The sequence below is a fragment of the Podarcis pityusensis genome, assembly GCF_964106645.2.
Source record: "Podarcis pityusensis genome assembly, chromosome: 3".
Classification (NCBI taxonomy): Eukaryota; Metazoa; Chordata; class Lepidosauria; order Squamata; family Lacertidae; genus Podarcis; species Podarcis pityusensis.
The window spans coordinates 60,727,540-60,747,811 of NC_138026.1; the positions used below are offsets into that span (position 1 = coordinate 60,727,540).

Here is a 20,272-nt window from a genome sequence, read left to right on the forward strand (position 1 = left end):
TCTGGAGAACTCCAAAGCTTCCACACTATTTCGTGACATTTTGGTTGGCCTCATTAAAGTATTGCCCTAAGGTGGCAACGCTTATTGTCCAAAGTGGCAACATTTGTTTTTTGCAGGAATGCAGGGTGCCTAAATGTAGACCAGTGTGGTGCTGTGGGATGTCAGGTTTGGCCACATGAGGTGGCACGACTTGTGTGTCTAAACCAGGAATTCTCTAGGGTGCTAAGGGTGTTTTCTATTCCCTTCATTTCTTAATTTTATCTCGAAAGTTTCCACCAGTTCAGAAAGTCGCATAAGCATCCTTTAGCTATCTCTGCAATACACCCTGATAAAAATGTGAAAATCCTCTTTAATTTCTAAAACCTGCTTCTGAAGGTGTTCCATTTCCTCTCGTTCTTTCTTTTCTTTTTCTTCCGCCAGGCGGCACAGCTGCTCCTCTTCTTCCTGCTTATGCTCTGCCTCTTTCTGCTTCCTCTCTGCTTCCTGTTTCTGAGCCTCCTCCTCTCGGCGAGCTCTTTCTTCCGCTATCCTCTGGGCCAGCTCCTCCTTCTTTTGTCTATGAGCATCAAGAATGAGCCTCAGAAGAATGTACAGTAGGGGAGAAACAAGTGGCAGACAGCAGCAGTTCATAACACAAAAAGTAAAAAGAAGAGTTTTCCTTCTCTGGAAACACAGAGACTCACTCATTCTTTGGGTGGACACCATTAGTAAGGGCCAAATCATACTTCTCTCTGGCCTGTACCAATTTAGAGTGCAGGGGGCAACACAAGCTGGGAGTCTATTGTGTGAGGGTTTACCAAAGTTAGAACTCCCCTTCCATGAATTCTGCAGAGGCGAATTTAGGGGAGCACGACTGGTTCCCCTGCACAGGGCACGGCGGTGGGGGTGCCTTCCTGCTTCCTTCCCAAAGCCTGGTAAGCACTGGGCTTTGGGAAGAGCTGTGAGGGCTCTGACAAGGTCCTAGAATCCTCCATATACCCATATATCATGATTTCTGAAATAAGGTGGAACTATGTACAGTGGTACCTCGCAAGACGAATGCCTCGCAAGACAAAAAACTCGCTAGACGAAAGGGTTTTTTGTTTTTTGAGCTGCTTCGCAAGACGATTTTCCCTATGGGCTTGCTTTGCAAGACGGAAACGTCTTGCAAGTTTGTTTCCTTTTTCTTAACACCGTTAATACAGTTGCGACTTGACTTCGAGGAGCAACTCATAGAACGCGGTGTGGTAGACTTTTTGAGGTTTTTAAAGACTTTGGTGATTTTTGAAGCTTTTCCAAAACTTTCCCGACACCGTGCTTCGCAAGACGAAAAAAATCGCAAGACGACAAAACTCGCGGAACGAATTAATTTCGTCTTGCGAGGCACCACTGTAGATGCAAACAGTAGGGCTGGGCAATATCTGGTTTTCAACATTGTGATTTGGGGGGCTATGACTCATGCAAAGAAATGTTAAGCTGTGCTAAAAGGGCATCTTGTACATCTCTTCTAAATGTTGAGATTGTCACCTTTCAGTCTCTTCCCTCTCTCTTCTTTCCTGCTCTTCCCGCTCTCGTTGTTCCCGGGCCAGCCTTCTTTTTTCGCTAAGCAACCTGGTTGCTTCTTCTGGGTCTGTTGTCCCCGCAGAAGGCTTGCTACAGATAGGAGGTGGTGAAGCAACTGAAGGAGCAGAGGGCAAAACTGGAGCAGCAACTGAAACAGTAAGAAAGGAATATTCAGCAATGCATATTGTGTGTACCTGGACATCCTAGCATCTTGGTGATATTAGAGGGGAGAGGGAGAGGGAGAGGGAGAGGGAGAGGGAGAGGGAGAGGGAGAGGGAGAAAGAAAGAAAGAAAGAAAGAAAGAAAGAAAGAAAGAAAGAAAATAAAAAGCATCTCTAAGTGGTTTAAGAAAAACAGCATAAAATATTCATTAAAATAGTGGTAAAACAGACTTTGAAAGCAGTACACATAGTCCAATGATTAAAATCTAGATAAATCCATAGCTTTAAAAAGCACAAAACACATATTAAAATTACATGTCCGGGTAGAGTTGCCTAAACAAAAAAGTTTTTATCAGGTGTCAAAAAATCAGGAACCATTTATGCAACTTCTGTAACTAGAAGGAAATTTTAAATTGCCAAGGCAGGGTCTGCTAGCTGATGTTGAGAAAAGGAGAGAGGCAGAAGCTGCCCAGAGTGGCAGTGTAATAATAATAATAATAATAATAATAATAATAATAATAATAAATGAGTGGTGAGAGAGGAGTGGGAGGGGGAAGCAGCTTGCTTGCTCCCTCAGGTCCAGAGGGTGGGTGACTAAATGAGTGAACAAGATGACAGTGGCAACAGTGGTGAGGAGGGGAAGAACATGGCAGCAATGGTAGTACTAAGGAGGTAGCCCATTAAAGCAAGGGTTGCCCTCACCAAGGAGGAGGCCACTGTGGGTTTTCTTGCCTGACGGCTCTCCAAAATTTGGAGTCTCAACAAAGACAATGAATGTGAAGCATTTTGAAATCATTAAACTTGGAGGCCTGCCACGACTCCCCCCACTGGCTTTAGCGAATCAAAATGGCACCCAAATGCTACCTGTTTGGAAGATGGGCCAGGGTAGTTAGGAGCACACTGGAACGCTAATAAGGCAAGTCTTACTTTGTGTGGTCTCTGTTTTACAAGGGAGTGCTTCTTGGTTTGTAACCACTGTGGGACTGATGGTTGCTTTCACATGGTCTGTCTTTTCTTCAGTGGTCTTCTCAGACTCCCGCTGTATTTCTTTTTTCACATTTTCCACTTTGCGGTCATTTTTGGTGGGTCGGATGTTGCCAGGGGAGGGAGGGCGTTGTTGAGCGGAAGAGATTCTGGATGATCCATGTGCTGAAACCCCCTTTTTGGGTGTTCCAGGCAAGAAAGGTAAAGACCTAGAGGCATGCCTATTGGAGCCATAAAGGAACAGTATCAGCAACATTAATAGCTGATAACTTATCTTCAAGACTAGCAAGAACAGAACTAAATACAGATAAGCATTTAGCTGTGAACAGTCATGAAGAATACTGCAATCATGCTGAAAAGCTTTCCCTTTTTTCTTGCCAATGGATAAAGATTATGCTGGCACCATGGAAACAGGATTGCCTTCACTAGATGTAGAACAATGAGTTATTGTAACTCTGGGACTTTCCATGCAAAAGGTCCTAGGTTCCAGAGAGAGCTGAATCTGAAACCCTGGAGAGCAGCTGCCAATCAATGGAGACAGTAATGAATGAGATGGACCACTGATCTGACTCAGTATAAAGCATCTCCCTGTGTCCTGCTATCTTCTTCCATGTCTTGCAAACGTCAAAAGTCTGCCTCAACAGAGAGTTCTCTAGTATGAGAAACTCCCTGTGGCCCAGAACCAAGCCCTTCTGTAAAGCTCTACATACCAAAGAGGCATTTTTCAAAAAAGCAGGCTTTCCAGTGTCTCACAGCAAAGCACTTGGAACTAAAGACTACTCTCAAGAGCAATCTGTGATATAGCATGGGCTGTTCAGAGTAGGGGTGGGAAGTTACAAATCCCACTGGACATAACAAAACATGCAACAGCAACATGCAACAACAACAACAAAAACCCTGATGTGTGTAAATGAACTCTTTGGATCCTGAGCAGTGTGTGGGGGGGGGGGTGTGGGTGTTTATAAATAAATAAATAAAAGTATCTGTACACTGCCATAAAAGGATTACTATACTGCCATAGCATTAAACATCAGGGTGGTTCTTCAAACATTTGTTAGCTGTACAATGGTCCTAGAGTGCAAAACAAGGCAGATGAGTAGCGGCCATTTTCTTAGCTACAAGGTAGCTATCATGTGGTGTGAAATGCCTTACTCTCTGTACTTCCATACAGATGTCAGCTGCATGTTTAGCAGGCTGTGGGAAGTATGTCCACTTTAGTATGTGCACGCATGATCGTCCTCTGCCTACATCAGAGACAGAGTGTCCCAGTCTGGTGTGATATCACAGTCTGTTCCAATATTCTCCAGGGTCAAGTGGTTAAAGAAGGCCTTCCTGAGGTGAGTGGGTGGAAAATCAGAGTAGGGCCACTCCTCTAACAGTTGCACTTTCTTTCCATTTCTATGTACATTCTATTTTTCCAGCAAATGCTGGCTGAAAACAGCACTTAAAACGATGCACAGGCGGGCAGCCAATTACTTACCAAGCAGCTGATTTGCTTCTGAAGGTAGCAGGTGAACGTGATCTTTTTTTGCCAGATGGGTTAGACAACGAAAGGACCTTTTCCTTTTCTTTTCTGCTCATCTAAAATTTGACAAAGAGGTTCAATCAGCCACATCACCATGTGATTCGATAAGAAGTTCTTTGCACATTGTGCATGGGAAAAGAGATAGTACACAAAGAAAGGCAACCTTTACTATTAAATTTGATAGTATCTGGTGTTTGGAAATAAGCATTTGCTTATTGGGGGAAAAACCTCAGCTGTTTAAAACTTCATATTAATCATCTTGTTGTCTACCAAACCCATTTTCTCTGATGAAAGCAGAGTATGTAGTCTATCATTTCTGTAGCTTCGCTTCACCACAGCAATAAGCCTATTCATAACTAATGAGCTTACTTACCCCTGCTGAATGTGTAGTCCTCCTACGTCTAACATCAGGTGTCGTGCCAAAGAGTTTTGCTCTGTCTGCTGGATTCCGACAGCTTACGGCCTTGAAGGAGAGAGGGCTGATGGGGCTGCAAGATGCTGAACGAGGACAAATGGGGATGACTAGGGTATGGGAGGTTTTTTATGTTAAAAATTTACATAATATATACAAAACCAAAAAGGTAAAAGGAAAGTCAAGAGAAGGAAATAGGAACAGGAAGAAGGAATGAATGAAGGAGGAAGAAAGGAAATAAGATATTAATACAGAGAGAAAAAGAGACATGCTCAAACTAGAAAGATCACGTGATCATCCTTGGATACCTACAGAGACATTAAAAATGGGAATAGGCCAAGTGTTTCACCACCAAAGTTACACTACTGAATTAGACTTTGTTTCTTGGATTTTTTAAATACTATACCAGTGTGTGGGTTTGTTTTTGGGGGTGGAAATGGGGTGTCGAGTCTCAATGCATAGACTAGAAAGTTTAAGGACAAGGCAAATACAGATAACTTTTTCTTGTATGGATAAGGCAAACACTGCTTGGCTTTGTAACATATTTCTCTCTATGGAAAGATATGGATTGCCTATCTACCGTCTACCCTAAATGTTTTTACTGTATGTATGCCTTAATCTTCCTCTGAAAAGCCAATGGTCCTCAGCTAGAATAAGTATTTCAAATTCTATTCTCCCATGCCTGCTAGACTCCTTTTTCTGAAATGAAGTTGTAAGCGCCTGGGAATACTAACATATTCATAAGAGGTTGTAATATAGTACCAAAATCACCTAGCAAAGGCCTACATTAACTCTTATTATATAAGCTGTGAAATTAATCATTTCCAAACTGATATAATGAGAGAACAGGAAGTGTCATCATTCATTTGACACACTGGGTTTTGTATCAAACACAAGTGACTTTTCCTCAAGTCTCTTGGGACTTAATTGTGTGTGTGTGTGTGTGTGTGTGTGTGTGTGTTCCAGTCTGATGCCTCTTCTTTTTATCCCCTGGCAAATTATTAATGTAGAGCAACAAGGGAAGATTTAAGGATGACCTTGGGATAGAAATTATAGCTGACACACTGGGGAACAATTTGAGGTCATTTGTACTTTAAGATTTTGTAACATTGACGCTTTCATTTTCTATGCATTACTGTTCTCAAGCACTGAGTTCATGAGGTAGGGATGCTGAGCAAATATGTAATATGTAAACAAGGCTCTCTTTCACAAACTCTCTCACAGAAATATTTATCTCGCTAATCATGTTTTCATTCTTTCTCTCTCTCTCTTAATCCAGTAGATCATGTATGGGGAACAAGTGGCCCACCAGATGTAGCTGGACACGCATCAGCCCCACAGCCAATAGTTCAACAACACTGGAAGGGCCAAAGATTGCCCATCTCTGAGGCAGTACCAGACAAAATACTCCCTATTTAATGACTAAGGACACAAGTCAGGGAAAGGTTCCCACTTTCCACTGAAAGTCAGTGGGACTCAGGCCCAAAAGTAAATGGTATGGCCCCCTTAATATCTTAGGGACGTCAATGTGCTCGATTTCTGCAAAACCACTCCTCAATAACCTCTAGAACACCCCCCCCCTTATTTGATAGGCTAAAAACTAACATATGGCTGCGGGAGCAAGTTCCCGCTAATGGAAAAATGCCACATTCTGCTGGCAACTGGATCCTTTTTTTAAAAAGTCAAGTTAATTCCATCTATGGACAAATCAACTATATATTATGAACCTTGGACAAACTTCATTTTAAAACAGGCTTGCAGAGATATACAGTGGTACCTCGTGTTATGTACTTAATCTGTTCCGGAGGTCTGTTAGTAACAGGAAACCGCTCATAACATGAGGTGCGCTTTCTCTAACGGCGTCTCCCGCTGCTGCCACACCGCCGGAGTGTGACTTCCGCTCGCATCCTGGGGCAAAGGTCGCAACAAGGGGCATCTACTTCCGGGTTAGCAGAGCATGTAACCCGCAGCATTCGTAAGGGGGACAGTACGTAACACGAGGTACCACTGTAGTAGTAGTAGTAGTAGTAGTAGTAGAAGAAGAAGAAGAAAAAGATGAAAAAACACAACTGAGTAGAAGAATTAGTTCTATAATGTTTTTCATTTTACCTGCATCTCCTGACAAGGTGGCTGCACTTTTACTTCTGGCCAAGAATGAATGTGTTGGTGTCAGTAGTCTGCTAACAACGCTGCTTTCCCATGGACTTAGCTGCAGACGTCGAGCTGAGTGTCACCATATAAGCAAGATGTTAGATCACATGCCTTCCACAGATGAGCAGGTACCCTACAAAGAGGCTATAAACCACTGCCCCCTGGCAAGAATATTTTTATGACAAACATTAAGCAGCTACAGACTCCTCACTCCATTTACTTTTTATAGTATTATTTCTATTTCACTTTAATTGTCAACACACCTTTTCAAGAAATTGTTGACATGTATCACAGTGCTCTGATGAGCAATAGATGTTCTGTTACTCCTAACCAGAATATATGTCTTTCAATGTGAAGCGTATAGAGTGGCTTATTGTAAAAGGTTTTTTAAAAATTATTTCCATGCACCATCACTACTGTTGCTCATGTCTTTTATTTATCAGCTCTCACAAAGAAAACATTTACCACGGCCTGTTTCACACACTCCAAGAAGCTTTGAAATGGAACTGCCTCCATTTCTGTTGCTTCTTGCAATGTGCAAAAGGAAAACACATGGGAGATGCACAAGGTCTACATGCACTGCATGATTTTCCACACGAAGGAGATGCACATGCTTCCTTTCAATCTGCAACAAGTAGTGGCAGAAAGTGTGAAAGCTTGCCCAATAAGCTTCATCAATCTGCTTCTCGCCTAACACAGGGTTTCATGACACACTAGAATTGATTCAAAGTCCATTTTTCAGATGGTTATGTAACGCTTTTCACATACATGGAGAAACAATTCTTCCAATGTGGGGAAAGAAGTAATCTCTTCTGAAGCTGGTATGCATTCACAGAGAAACAGACAGATAAAAGCATTATATAAGTGGATCCAGATTAAGTTAGCTATACACAGGTCTGATTGAAACCAAGGGGACAATTTAATCACAACTTAACTTCAGTAGCCCTTGTTTCCAAGTGCAACTTAGACTTCATCTAACCCTGAAGCACAAATCACATCTCAAACTTTTCCTGGAAGGAACTTGAATGCTCCTTCTAATTTAATTTTATCACCCCGGGAAAAATGGAGTTGCAGAAGAAAAATTTTCTCACATTCATAGTAGGCTGCCTGCATAAATGCTCTTACATAATAAACTGCTGCAAAAGAGGTTTTTCGTTAATAGAACCATGTCCAGACAGATTACATAAAGTACAAAATATACTATGTATGCCCCCATTAAGGCACATCTGTGGCCATTAAAACTTGAATCTTAAAAATGCGGGGGGGGGGGGCATTGCAGTAAAATCTTGAGGAACATCATTTGCATTATTTCCCCCAATGAGCTGTTCCGGGCACCACTTTTCTCTGCCTACTATGAAAGTCAGCAGATTTTATTCTCCGCCACTTCGTTCACACACATTCGCTTCATTAAACTGTTCACTAGCAAAGTACAAGTTCATGGGAGGGAAAATAATTGAAAGATTCAAGGAAGAAACATCGCTGAGTACTATTGCTCTTGCTGCCCTTTCATTTCCCCGCCTCCTGCTTCTTCTGTAGCAGCACCTTGAAACTTAAGATAGAAATACATGCTTGGAGGCAAACTAAGGGCTTGGAACCTTGCATTTTCCCTTTAACACGAATGCATGGGTGAAACTTGGTGTGGGGGAGCATTTTACCCCATTTTTCTCTCAAGTCAGACTCTGAAACTGGAAGTAGGGGGGAAAATGAGGGGAGATTTGCAAGTCATAATCAGTAGGCATGGGAAGAATTAAATATCTTTCTCCCCTACAAATTTTCCTTGGAAAACCTGAGTGAACTGATTATTTTCTAATCATTTGTTTCTCCCAGTTGTGCAGTGGTTCAATATTGATAAATAATAAAAGTAAAGTCGGCACTGTCATCTATTAGTAACTAGAAAAAGTTGTAAAAGCTAATTGCCAAGTTAACAACATAATGCATTTGTACCACACCACCCCCAAATTTTGCACCAGAAAAGCAAAACAAGCTGCACAACTTCACTTGCTATCACGAACGTTTTACATGCTTCTGTAAAATTTGCTATCAACACAGTTCTAGGCCAAAATTAGAGACCAGTGTGTGGTGGTGGGCTATGCACATGTATCTCTTCTGTGCATGGAGGTCCTTAAGCACTAAGAGGAAGGTCTCATTGCTGGTGCTTTCCCCCTGCCAGCAATGTAATGCCAGAGAAGAGAAGTTGTAGAACACCACAGCTTCTTCCCAAGATCAGAAATATCACAACATCCAGTTCCTCCAGTACTGGTGAGTAATAACATAAGCATGTTGGACAGGAAGAGTAACGTACAAACTGGGTCAGAGCTTCCATGCCTAGAACAGGTTAGACAGAATTGAATCTAAAGTTTTGCAGAAATAGGTTCTGAATATATGTGGTGACAGAACACACACAAATGCTGTATATGTCTAGGAGAAAAGTGGTAGGATATTACAAAGTTATATGTTGATGGATGAAATTAACAAGCCCATTTGCCCCATATCTAAACAATTTTAATAAAAAAACCCACTCCATATCAGCTTCTACCATCTGAAGATCAATAAAGAGAAAAGCAGAGATATTTTTCCACTGGGCAATCAAAGTGAAACTATTTGGAAGGTGAACAATTTTGACTCCAAAGCACTGTAACAAAAAGGAAGAAAAGTACAAATGCATTGTGGTACTTTCTCCTAAGCATAGCCATGAAGAGGTTTCAGTAGGAATCAGTTAAATTTAGCCTGATGTAGGCACTATGAAAAAGGGAAGGACACTTAGCTAGTTGTTGTATAATTTCTTCAGAAAAATGAGGTCTCGAGATCCCGTTTAGTTTTCATTGACCCGAGGGGTCATGCTAGAACAATTAGGAGTAATTCTCTTGGGTTGGCTTATCAAACAGCAGTGCAATAAAATAAAATAAAAAATTATCCATTTTTTCCTATCAAATAGAAAATTTACTTATGTCAGAAATCTAAACCCAATACATTGCTTAAAGTGGGAAAGTATTTTATTGTTCTCAGGATATTTAGTGAATATATGTTCATAAAAGATTAGATTTTAGAAAGGAAATTGCACTTTGTTATTGTTATACTACAACTACACTATTTACTGTTAAAATTGGTCTAAACAGGTAAATGAAAGAAATGGGCTAAATGTAACTCTGGAGTGGAACTTTTCAAAAACATCAGTGACTATTCAGATTTTGTAAACAGCACCAGAATATTTATGAACTCAGGATTCAGGTCTAACTGAAAAGTGTGCTACATCCCCAGTAAAAGGTTTTGAACATATATTTTATGTTTTAGAGCAAAAAGACGGAGCTATTTGATTTATTTATTTTTTACCCATCTGAATTATGTGCACTGTGGAAGCCAACGGTGAAGCTAAGGGCCACCTTTTCCTTTACCTACTAGAGGCATAATTGAAAAATTAAATGCAAAATGCAATTGTGCAAAAGTATGCTAGCATTTTATACGGTTAACAACTAGTTTTCTGAGCAATTAAAATAGTTGTACTCAATTTATTGTATGCATAAGAGACAATGTGTGATAGAGACAGAGTAGACCCACTGAAACGAGTAAGTCCAATTATTTCAATTGGTCCTTCTGAGTACCATTAACAATGGATAAATTTGTGTCACATGGAAACTGCTACATATACAGAGCATATGAAACTGCCTTGTACTGAACCCATCTGTGTCTATTAGTCCAGCTAACTAAATATTTTCAGCCAGGGTTTCAGATAGGAGTCTTACCTAGCCCTACCTGGAATGTAGGTATTGCCCCAAGGACCCTGTGCATGCAAAGCTTGTGGCCTGTCACTGAGGGATAGTCCTGTGTGGTGTTACCTTAATGCATCCATTAGTGGAAAACTACTTAGGGTGCTCCAAATGGATGGTGGGTATAGACAACTATTTACTTGGAAAGTTGTCACCAACCAGCTAAATGGCAAGGACAAATTTGCCACTTTCAGTAGTTCCTATTTGGTGTTGCTGGACAAAAGCTTGAATGGCCTCTTTGATATGTCTTATATCAGGTTGCAGAACCTGTGCTTTCAAAGAACCTTGGGCTTTGCAGACAGTACAATTTATGTTGATCTCAATATGATCTCACCTCCTGGACAGGCACAGATTACACTATGTGTGGGGTTTGTGGAGAGCCGATGTGCTGAGTCCACCCACGCAATCTAAAAACAAAGCCAGTTTGGCTACAGTCCTGCAGTTGGTTCAGAGAGCTATTTTTCATTTTCCGTAAAATATGTTTTTTCTACTAATCCTGTTGTGAAATCATCATGGAGCTAAGTAAGTGGAGCGGGTGTGTGTGTGTGAGATCCAAAAACTAGTACTATTTATTATGCATAGGGAATTTACTTCTGAGCAAACATCCATAGGATAGGACTGCAAGTTCCCCTCATATTTTGAGCTGGGAGTCTTTGTTGGGTGCAGGATCTGTTGAGAAAAATTTAATAAAATGCCCTAGCTTTATAGCCATGCTTTTGCACACCACAGCTTAGCTCCTGAAACTAGCCTGGCTAAGGGCCATCTGGAGTTTAATTTGTGAGGCAATGCCATTTTGGGGAGCAAGGGTGGGGAACTGCTGGCTCTCCAGGTGTTCCTTGACCACAACTCCCAACATCCCTGAGCACTGACGTACGACAACATCTGGTGGGCCACAGGAATCAGGTTTTCGTTCTACACCATAGATGCCACACAGCCACAAGAGCAGAGGACAAAGGGTGCACACATAAAAATACAGCAGAGCACACATAAAAATATAGTAGATACACACACACACACAAACACACACACAGAGAGAAAATGTGGCTCGATAGACTTTTTCTTCCCCTCACATAATACCAGAATGAAGGATCAGCCAACAAAGCTGAATGATGCGAGGATTCAGGACAGACAAAAGCAATTACTTTTTCACAGAGCACATACTTAAATATGGAAGGCACTGCTGGAAGACATGACGGTCACCGACTTGCATGGTTTAAAAATGGCGTTGGACAAATTCATGGATGAAAGTATCCATGGCTACTAGTTACAATGGCTGTGTACCTCCTCCAGTATTGGGGGGAGTATGCCTCTGAACATCAGCTGCTGAAGCTCATAAGCAAGCTTGCTCCTCTTGTACTCATGCACTGCTTGTGGCCTACCAAAAGCCATCTAGTATGCCACTATGAGCAGCAGTATACTGGACTAGTGTTGGGCTGGTCTAGCCAGGCTCTTCTTGTGTTAGAATAATAGAATTGTAGAGCTGGAAGGGACCACAAGGGTCATCCAGTCCAACCCCCTGTAAGGAATCTTTTGCCCAACGTGGGGCTCAAACCTACGATCCTGAGATTAAGAGTCTCATGCTCTACCAACTTAGTAGCAGATGCGGCAGATGTAGTGGCAAATAGGAAAAAACTGGAATTCTTTTGTATAGCTCTGCCAGCCATACATTTGTGTAATGGAGGGGGAGAAGATAGATGACAATCTGACCCTTTAGGGGGAATACATAATTGATAGTCCTTAAAATTGCATTTAATTCTTCGGGTATCTCAAAAGATGCTCGTGTTTAAAAGGCAAATATGACACTTGGCTCCAATTCATATTTAAAGCCATGATCCAAAAATGCAATTTAGGACTACAGAAGAGCTTTTCCATACATAGTTTTCCTCCATTTAATACCAGTGTCACATCATGTCATGTCAGAGGGAAAACTGCTTTTGAGACTCAGTTTCAAAGGCGGCTTGTCAAATAGTGCACAAGGATGCAGCAATGGGAGGGGGGTGGAGAGTTAGCTCTCACAGTGGCCCAGCTTACTGATCTAGATCAGAGATGGGGAACCTCAGGCATTGTGGCCAAATACAGCTCTCTAGACCAGGCATAGGCAAACTCGGCCCTCCAGATGTTTTGGGACTACAACTCGAATGATCCCTAGCTAACAGGATGAGTGATCAGGGATGATGGGAATTGTAGTCTCAAAACATCTGGAGGGCCGAGTTTGCCTATGCCTGCTCTAGACTTCTCTACCTGGCCCATGAAATCCTCCACAGGCCGCACCCCTTTCTAGCTCTGCTTTGCACCCTGATAGTTTTTGCCAGGATGGAATGTGTCCTTGAACTCTGATAATAGATCCAAGATAGAGAGAGGTATATGAGACAAACTAGCTGTACTACTATACATAGAGGGGGAAATACATCTGAGACTCCACCCACTTTTGCTTCTGGCTCCACCCACCACTGGTATAGTTCCTGTCAAAGCTTTCTCAAAAGCAATGCCACCAGGGCTATGAGAGCTATAATCTCTGATAATATGAAGAAACCTAGCTGGTAAAACTCTTAATGACACCCAGGTAGCTCTTCAGAACCCTTTCTTGTTCCAACAACTGAAACTGGGAATCTAAAGGACCAAGTTTGGTAGGACAAGAGTCAACTTTGAAAATCGCTCTGTATTTTCACAGCAAAACTAGGTTACCTCATTCATTTAAATGTTACACGGACACTTCTGCCTGAACATACAGAAGTCTAAATTGTCATGGAATGGATGTACTGGGGAACTGGGAAAGTAAGTTTAAGGAGAGCGCTTTTCAGGAGCAAAACACATGCAATTACAACCACTCCTTTCAAAGCTCAATTCGTGATTTGCAAACGGGCACACTTATCTACAAACACCACTTGCAATAAATAGGAAGTGTGTATCTCTTTTCTGGCTTCCAATACATTTTATCATAAACCTTAAACTTTTTTTTAAGAGAAGAGTTAACTTTTTGGGGGGAGGGGATCTTTCAAAGTTTCTGTGCATTAATATAGAAAAGAACTAAACTATTTTTCTTGTGTAAGAACAATTTCTTGAGAAATTGTACTTTGCTACCTAAAAGGTTGTTACAGCTAGATCAGTCACTCTTTGACAATGTTTCAAAGCTACAGCACATGAACTGTCAGCCTGGCATACAACACAGCATGGGGACACATATATTGCCATACATGCAGAAAAGTACACACAAATACTGAAAGCAAACCCCACAGATAGCAAAGACATAATCAGAACAATCCTACGCATGTTTACCCAAAGCAAGTCCCATTGAATTTAATGGTACTTTCTCCCAGGTAAGGGTGTATAGGATTGCAGCCTGGGTTTACCAAACATATGAGACCTTCCAACCAGTTTCACAATGCTATCTTAAAATAATTGATAACCTTTTAAATATATATAAATAAATAAATAAATAAATAAATAAATATCAACCTATATTTTAAAAATGAGTATCTGCAACAAACCAGATTACAACACTCTGGATATTTTTGGTTAACACTGAGATAGTATATTTCATCTATCGGTTTCTAAGCAACGAACATATGAGACAGACCCCATTTTTTGTTCTATATCCAATAAGACATTAAAATGAAAGAAGCATCTCATTTAGCTGAATGCCCCCCACCCCCGGCCAAAATACTGAAATATGATTTGGAATAAAGCTTCTCTTTCAAATCAAGTCACTGTGTAAGATCACAGTCACTGAATATCCAGTTTCTTACCCAACTTAAGCCAGTTATCTGAATGCCCTGGAGAAATTCAATAACTTGTTTTTAAGTGGTTAAAAAAATATAAAATGACCAAATGAGTATGGTCTAGTGGTGATGTTCAAAAAATTAAAATGGATTCCATGCAGTATGGAGAGATAGATGAGCTGGTTCTTTAGTTTTCAATTCATTTACTAAAAAACCTGACAGAAGCACTGCTTTTAGCACTTGCTAAGTGTACCGATTCAGGCAAGTTTCAATATTTCAGATATGTGGTGTTTTTTTCTTTCCAAAACATGGTCTTGTGTTGGAAGCTTTTTTCTTTCCTCTTTGCCATGTAAATAAAGTGCCTTTAATAGTTGCTGAGGTTTTACAGAACATTTTAGCTCTTTCCTTTCAGTTGTTCCTTTTAAAAAAACTGTACCTCTGTCTGGAGAATTTAGTAATGTTGCAGATGAGGAGGAGAGTCGCTTGTTAATGACTGGATCAACATGTTTCGAAAGGTTCATTGTTGAAACAGATCGCCTGTCTGGATCTAAAACAAATGGAAATAATGCTAATTGACAGCCCACATGCAGAAATGCAACTTCCTAGTCCTCTAGAGGGAAAAGTATACCAGAGTAATAGGTTTTCTTCCTATCAAATGGCACCTTTAACAAACAGGAAGGACTTTCAGGGGACTTTGTAGGTGACTCAAAGACTGGGCACAAAATGATATAATGTCAGGTTGCCATCATTATTCATTCAGCCAAACAAACAGCATTTTAATGAGACAAATCTGAATGAAATGGCAATAAATAAACACAATGAGATTTCCATGTCCATCTCATTGCGCTTACAATAAAGGTGATGCAGTAAGCCTGGAGGAAATATGGGGAAATGACAGAGAAGCATTGGCATGCCTACTCGTATTTGGGCTTTATAAAAACAAATCTGTTTAAAAAGAGCATTTGGCTACTAAGTTCTGGTTTGCACGAACAAACCTTGGCTACAGCTCATGGTTAAGGAGGAGAAGGTTTTAACCACAGGCCCTGATTCAGACACTAGACTAAGTGTAAGCTTGGTGTAGCCCAGCATGTAGTAGGAGCAAAAAAAAGACATAGCAGGGGCAAAGGGGCTGCAAGCTTCTTTCCAGGAGCCTGAATTTTCAGTCTCGGTAAGCCACAAATTAGCTTATGTGTCATGCAAACCAGAAGGAAGTAAGTCTTTTGACCAGGATGCTTCAGAATCATGAGCACCTGTATTATTAAGATGAGATAGGAGTGAATACAGCCAGCACACCATGCCAAGAAAGGAGACCAAAGAAGGGGACGAAAAGTTCGGCAGACTCGAAGTTCTAGGAATTCCTGTAAATAAATTATAGAGGATATAAAGCTGATTTTTGAGGGTTCTTCCCCCAAAGGGAAAAGTTGGTGTCACATACAATAGATGCCTTACCAAAAGCATCCATTACTGAATGGCCATTTGGGCAAATGTCATATTATCCTAATCATTCCAGCCATTATACCAACACCTATATGCCACTTTTTATCAGGACTTTTTTCATTGTCCATATCCACTTTTTCTTATCCTCTCCACCATTTCCACTAGCATGATATACAATCCGAGCCATTTTGTAACCCTAGAGTGAAATTTCTCCTCCACCACCAGCCTTTTTAAAGAAACAAAAACAAAAAAAAAAAAAACAGGATAGGCCAGAAAAATCTGCAATTTTAGTATGACATTCTTTTTTCTATAACAGAAAATAAGCAACTAGTAGTGTGAGGAGAAAGCATGGGGGCTGGGAGGGGGGTTTTGCGAAAAGCTGTTGTGAGTGGTGAGAGAGGTTAGAAAGGAAAAATTAAGAAGTGCTAGGAGAGAGCACTGAAGCAGACATGACCAGAATGCCATCTGCCATGTTTTTTGGATAGACAGAAACTGCATGTCTAGAGAGAGGGGAGGGAGGAGTGAATGGCAATCTGAAGGGCAATCTGCAACACACATACTTTGTAATGGGGTTTATTTTACTTTCCTTAAATGCTGGCTTGGTTTGAGAATGCACTATCACTCTGCACCACCCTTCTCTTCCAATGCTGCAAAGTCAGCAGCTGTGCTATGCTGAGAACTTAACAGTTACTTCAAGAGCACGGAAAGGTAAGCGCACAGTTTAAAGGGATTTCAGTTGTAAATGAGAGGTGGGAAGTGGGGAGAAAGGAGGATTAAAAAAAAAGAACTGAACAACTATATTCCCCCAAAAGGAATTTTGAAAATGTTGTTTGCTTCTGAAAGTAGAGGCGGGGAGAAGAGTCCAAATACTGTATATAAACAGAATCCCTTCAAAACTGTATGCTGTATTTTGAGAAGCTGTGCCACATTCTTTAAGTCACCCAATAATAGCTTGGTAAATGTGAAGGCGGCAGGGGCTATCTATCAGCTCTAGTCTATGCGGCAAGTGTTAGGCATGCACTGTCTCTAACGAAAGATGGTTTAGTTACTGGTGTACTGGTCCTATTCTGAGGAGATAAACTACTGGTGATAAAAATAAAACCAACAAAATCACAGGGATTTATGTACCGGGTTTTCTAGCACCACCCAGAGGTCTGAAGTGGTACTCCAAGCCTGCTAAATCGAGAAAGGTGAATGATGATTCAACAAAATAACCTAGGGACAGAATGCAAGACAATGATTTTCAAAAGTAAAGAAAAATTTAAAAGGCAGCAAACAAGTTATAAAGAGAGAAGCAAAGAGAGTAAGTAGAACATTGTTATGGAAAAGCAACTGTTTATTGATTTTGCAACACAATGAAATTAGTAGTAATATGAAGTACTTGCTCTTGGTAAGCGCAGTGATACACATATTTGTTTCATGATAAAGGCAGTAACACCCATTATTGAGCTTGTGTAGAAGAAAGTATTAGATATATATGCAAATTCCTAATGTTAAAGCGTACCAGGCATCTCTTTAGAATTAAAGCCATCACATGACACCTGCATACACAGAATGCGCTTGGGGAAAATACTGCATGATTTATTTTGTACCTGATATTTTGTCAAACTGATTTTTTTCAGAGGAAAGGAGAAAACTACTTAAAAAGCTTTTCAATATTAATGAATATTAGTTATGCTGATGAGTGGACCCGCCACCCACCCACCCCAAACACTGGCTTTTAAAGCAGCAACAAAATAAAACCCCACTTCTACTTTTTATATAAGAATTCACATTGTTTCCCTAAAATACTCATATTAATAAAGTTCAGCAAGTACATGAGTTTTCAAAAGTTTGGCTTAGACCAAAAGACTGCTGGCACACACACACAAGGTCAGAGAAGAGACAGGCAGAGAGAGAGCGAAAGAGACGAACAAAGCAAATTAAGTGCAAATACAGATGCAGAGAAAAAGAGCAGTCAGTTCTTAAAGCATTAGTTCAATTTCTCATTTGTGAGTGCCTAGGCATAAAAGGCAAGAAGAGTGGACAAGCTTCCTCAATCACAGTCCATAAAGCCATATTAGCACAAAGACAGGGAGCCAGGCTGAGACACCTGGTCTCCTGTTTTACCTGTATTGTTAATGCTGCTGCTGTTATGAAGTGCACCTCCCCAGGACCACCTATTTTGCTTTTGTTTCGGTTTCTGGCTCCTCTCAATTGTGCGCCGCACGACCGCTTCATGGCGCTCCTAATGAGATAACACACAGCTAAATGTCTGAACAGATGCAGCCATATTTTGACAACAACAATGCAATCAACAAGCGTACAATGTGTTCATCTTCAGGTGTGCCCAAAGAGCCATTCCGAATGGAGACATGCATGAACTACCAAGTACACCCATCCTGCTGTATGGGTGGTCACTGCTGCTCATTGAGGCTCACAGACGTTTCCTGCGTACCTGCAAGTCATTTATTTCTTAAATTCATATCCTGACCTTCCATCCAAAGGAGCCCAGGGCCTCAAACACACCAGCAATAAAACAATAAAAAAAAATCTAAATACATCTAAAACTGTATACACAATGGGAAGAATGCAGGAAGGAGCCCACATTGATGCTAGTGGCAAAAAAGTAAATGTGTTTTCACTGCTGAAGGTGGAAATTCAACTTCCCATAAGATCCTCCTAGGACAGTCCGCTTACCTTGTCCTCTTCTATCCGCTGTCGGCGTTTTTCCTCCACTGCAGCTCGCCTTCTCTCTTCTTTTAGTCTCTGCTCTTCTAATTTCTTTTTGCGCTCCTCTAGGTGTTTCTCATAATATTGCCTTGCTCTCTCTTCTTTTTCTACCCAGGCAGCTTCTCTTGCCGCTAAACAGCAACAAAGGAAATTTCACTTACAATGCTGTTTGCCTGGCAATATTCCCAGTTTGAACACCTTAACAGCACTCTAGTATTAAGGTCATTTCCCATTTTAGTTGCAATAAGGTTGGTTATTACAGTGGTACCTCGGGTTAAGAACTTAATTCGTTCTGGAGGTCCGTTCTTAACCCAAAACTGTTCTTAACCTGAGGTACCACTTTAGCTAATGGGGCCTCCCACTGCCATCGTGCGATTTCTGTTCTCATCCTGTTCTCATCTTAAACTGAGGTACTATTTCTGGATTTCTGGATTAGCGGAATCTGTAACCTGAAGCGTCTGTAACCCGAGGTACATTATTTATTTATTTTTTTTATAATGATATTTATTAAAGTTTCACAAAATTATACAAAACAAAGAAAAAAGTATAAAGTACAGCAAAAAAGTAGAAAATAAGAAAAAACATACAAAATAAAACAGTTAAAAACACAATAATGTTCCATAACCTATCTTCCTTACTCTTATTTCCCCGGACCTCCTCATACCTCCCTTCTTTGTATTCCAGTTCCATTTGCTGGTTCAGCAAATCCTTACCATTAATCTTTTACCCAATTGTTAACCTTTTTTTTTTTTCCATATCTCACTGTACATTATTTTACCCATGACTAGAAATTTAATGATTGGTGATGTTTTGCTTTGATATAAATAGCTAAAAAGTTGGATTCTATATCCAAGTACTAAAAATTAACAATAAGTGGACACTATGAAAGCCTTCTTGGGACGCGGGTGGTGCTGTGAGTTAAACCACAGAGCCTAGGACTTGCTGATCAGAAGGTCGGCGGTTCGAACCCCCACAATGGGGTGAGCTCCCATTGTTCGGTCCCTGCTCCTGCCAACCTAGCAGTTCGACAGCACAAAGTGCAAGTAGATAAATAGGTACCGCTTCAGCGGGAAGGTAAACGGCGTTTCCGTGTGCTGCTCTGGTTCGCCAGAAGCGGCTTAGTCATGCTGGCCACATGACCCGGAAGCTGTCTGCAGACAAACGCCGGCTCCCTCAGCCAATAAAGCGAGATGAGCGGCGCAACCCCCAGAGTCGTTCATGACTGGACCTAATGGTCAGGGGTCCCTTTACCTTTACCTTTTATGAAAAACTTCTAGAGTGGAGCATGATTATACTGAATCAGACCATTGATCCATCTAGCTCTGTGTTATCTACATGTACTAACAGCCCTTCTGCATAATAATGGATGGGAGAGGGGAATTACCTTGGGAATTTGTGGAAATTCTACCATGGGCGGTGTTTTAAAAGATGCTAAATTACTACATTATCAACGATGTTTTGAAACATACTTTCCTTTAGCATTTAATAACTATAATCTAAGAAGAGCTATTTTTGCAAAAAGGACAAGGGAACCATTATTATTTAATACATACATACTTTCAAGGGATTGGGGATTGCCAACATTGCCTCCATTAGTATTAGGCTTTTAATTTTGCATGTGACTTTAGGACATTTTTTTAAAAAACTGTTTTGCTCTCGGGTATCATTCATATTCTCTCTCTCTCTCTCTCTCTCACACACACACACACACACACACACACACACGAGGGAGAGAGAGAGAGAGTATCTTATGGGAAGTCTTCATGTAACATCCCTAGAAGGGATCTGGAAATTAGGGTGCATTTTCTGAGATACTCTGAACCTAAAATGTTTAGGAGCATTAAGGATGTGATTCTAAGCGTACT

General features: G+C 40.8%; 1 protein-coding gene across 4 annotated transcripts in view; it reads right to left on the reverse strand.

The window, feature by feature from the left end:
• Positions 1-20,272, reverse strand: part of MAP7 (microtubule associated protein 7) — a 102,400-nt gene that overhangs the window by 9,362 nt on the left and 72,766 nt on the right. For 3 of the 4 annotated variants that reach the window (XM_080999631.1, XM_080999630.1, XM_080999628.1), the window contains exons 4-12: positions 18,375-18,538; positions 17,805-17,922; positions 14,695-14,805; positions 6,734-6,847; positions 4,586-4,734; positions 4,168-4,268; positions 2,631-2,908; positions 1,507-1,690; positions 364-556 (exon numbers count right to left, since the gene is read on the reverse strand). In XM_080999631.1, the coding sequence (XP_080855757.1) occupies positions 364-556; positions 1,507-1,690; positions 2,631-2,908; positions 4,168-4,268; positions 4,586-4,734; positions 6,734-6,847; positions 14,695-14,805; positions 17,805-17,922; positions 18,375-18,538 (1,412 nt within the window). The remainder of the gene's footprint in view (positions 1-363; positions 557-1,506; positions 1,691-2,630; positions 2,909-4,167; positions 4,269-4,585; positions 4,735-6,733; positions 6,848-14,694; positions 14,806-17,804; positions 17,923-18,374; positions 18,539-20,272) is intronic. The other variant, XM_080999629.1, reaches the window with a different exon arrangement.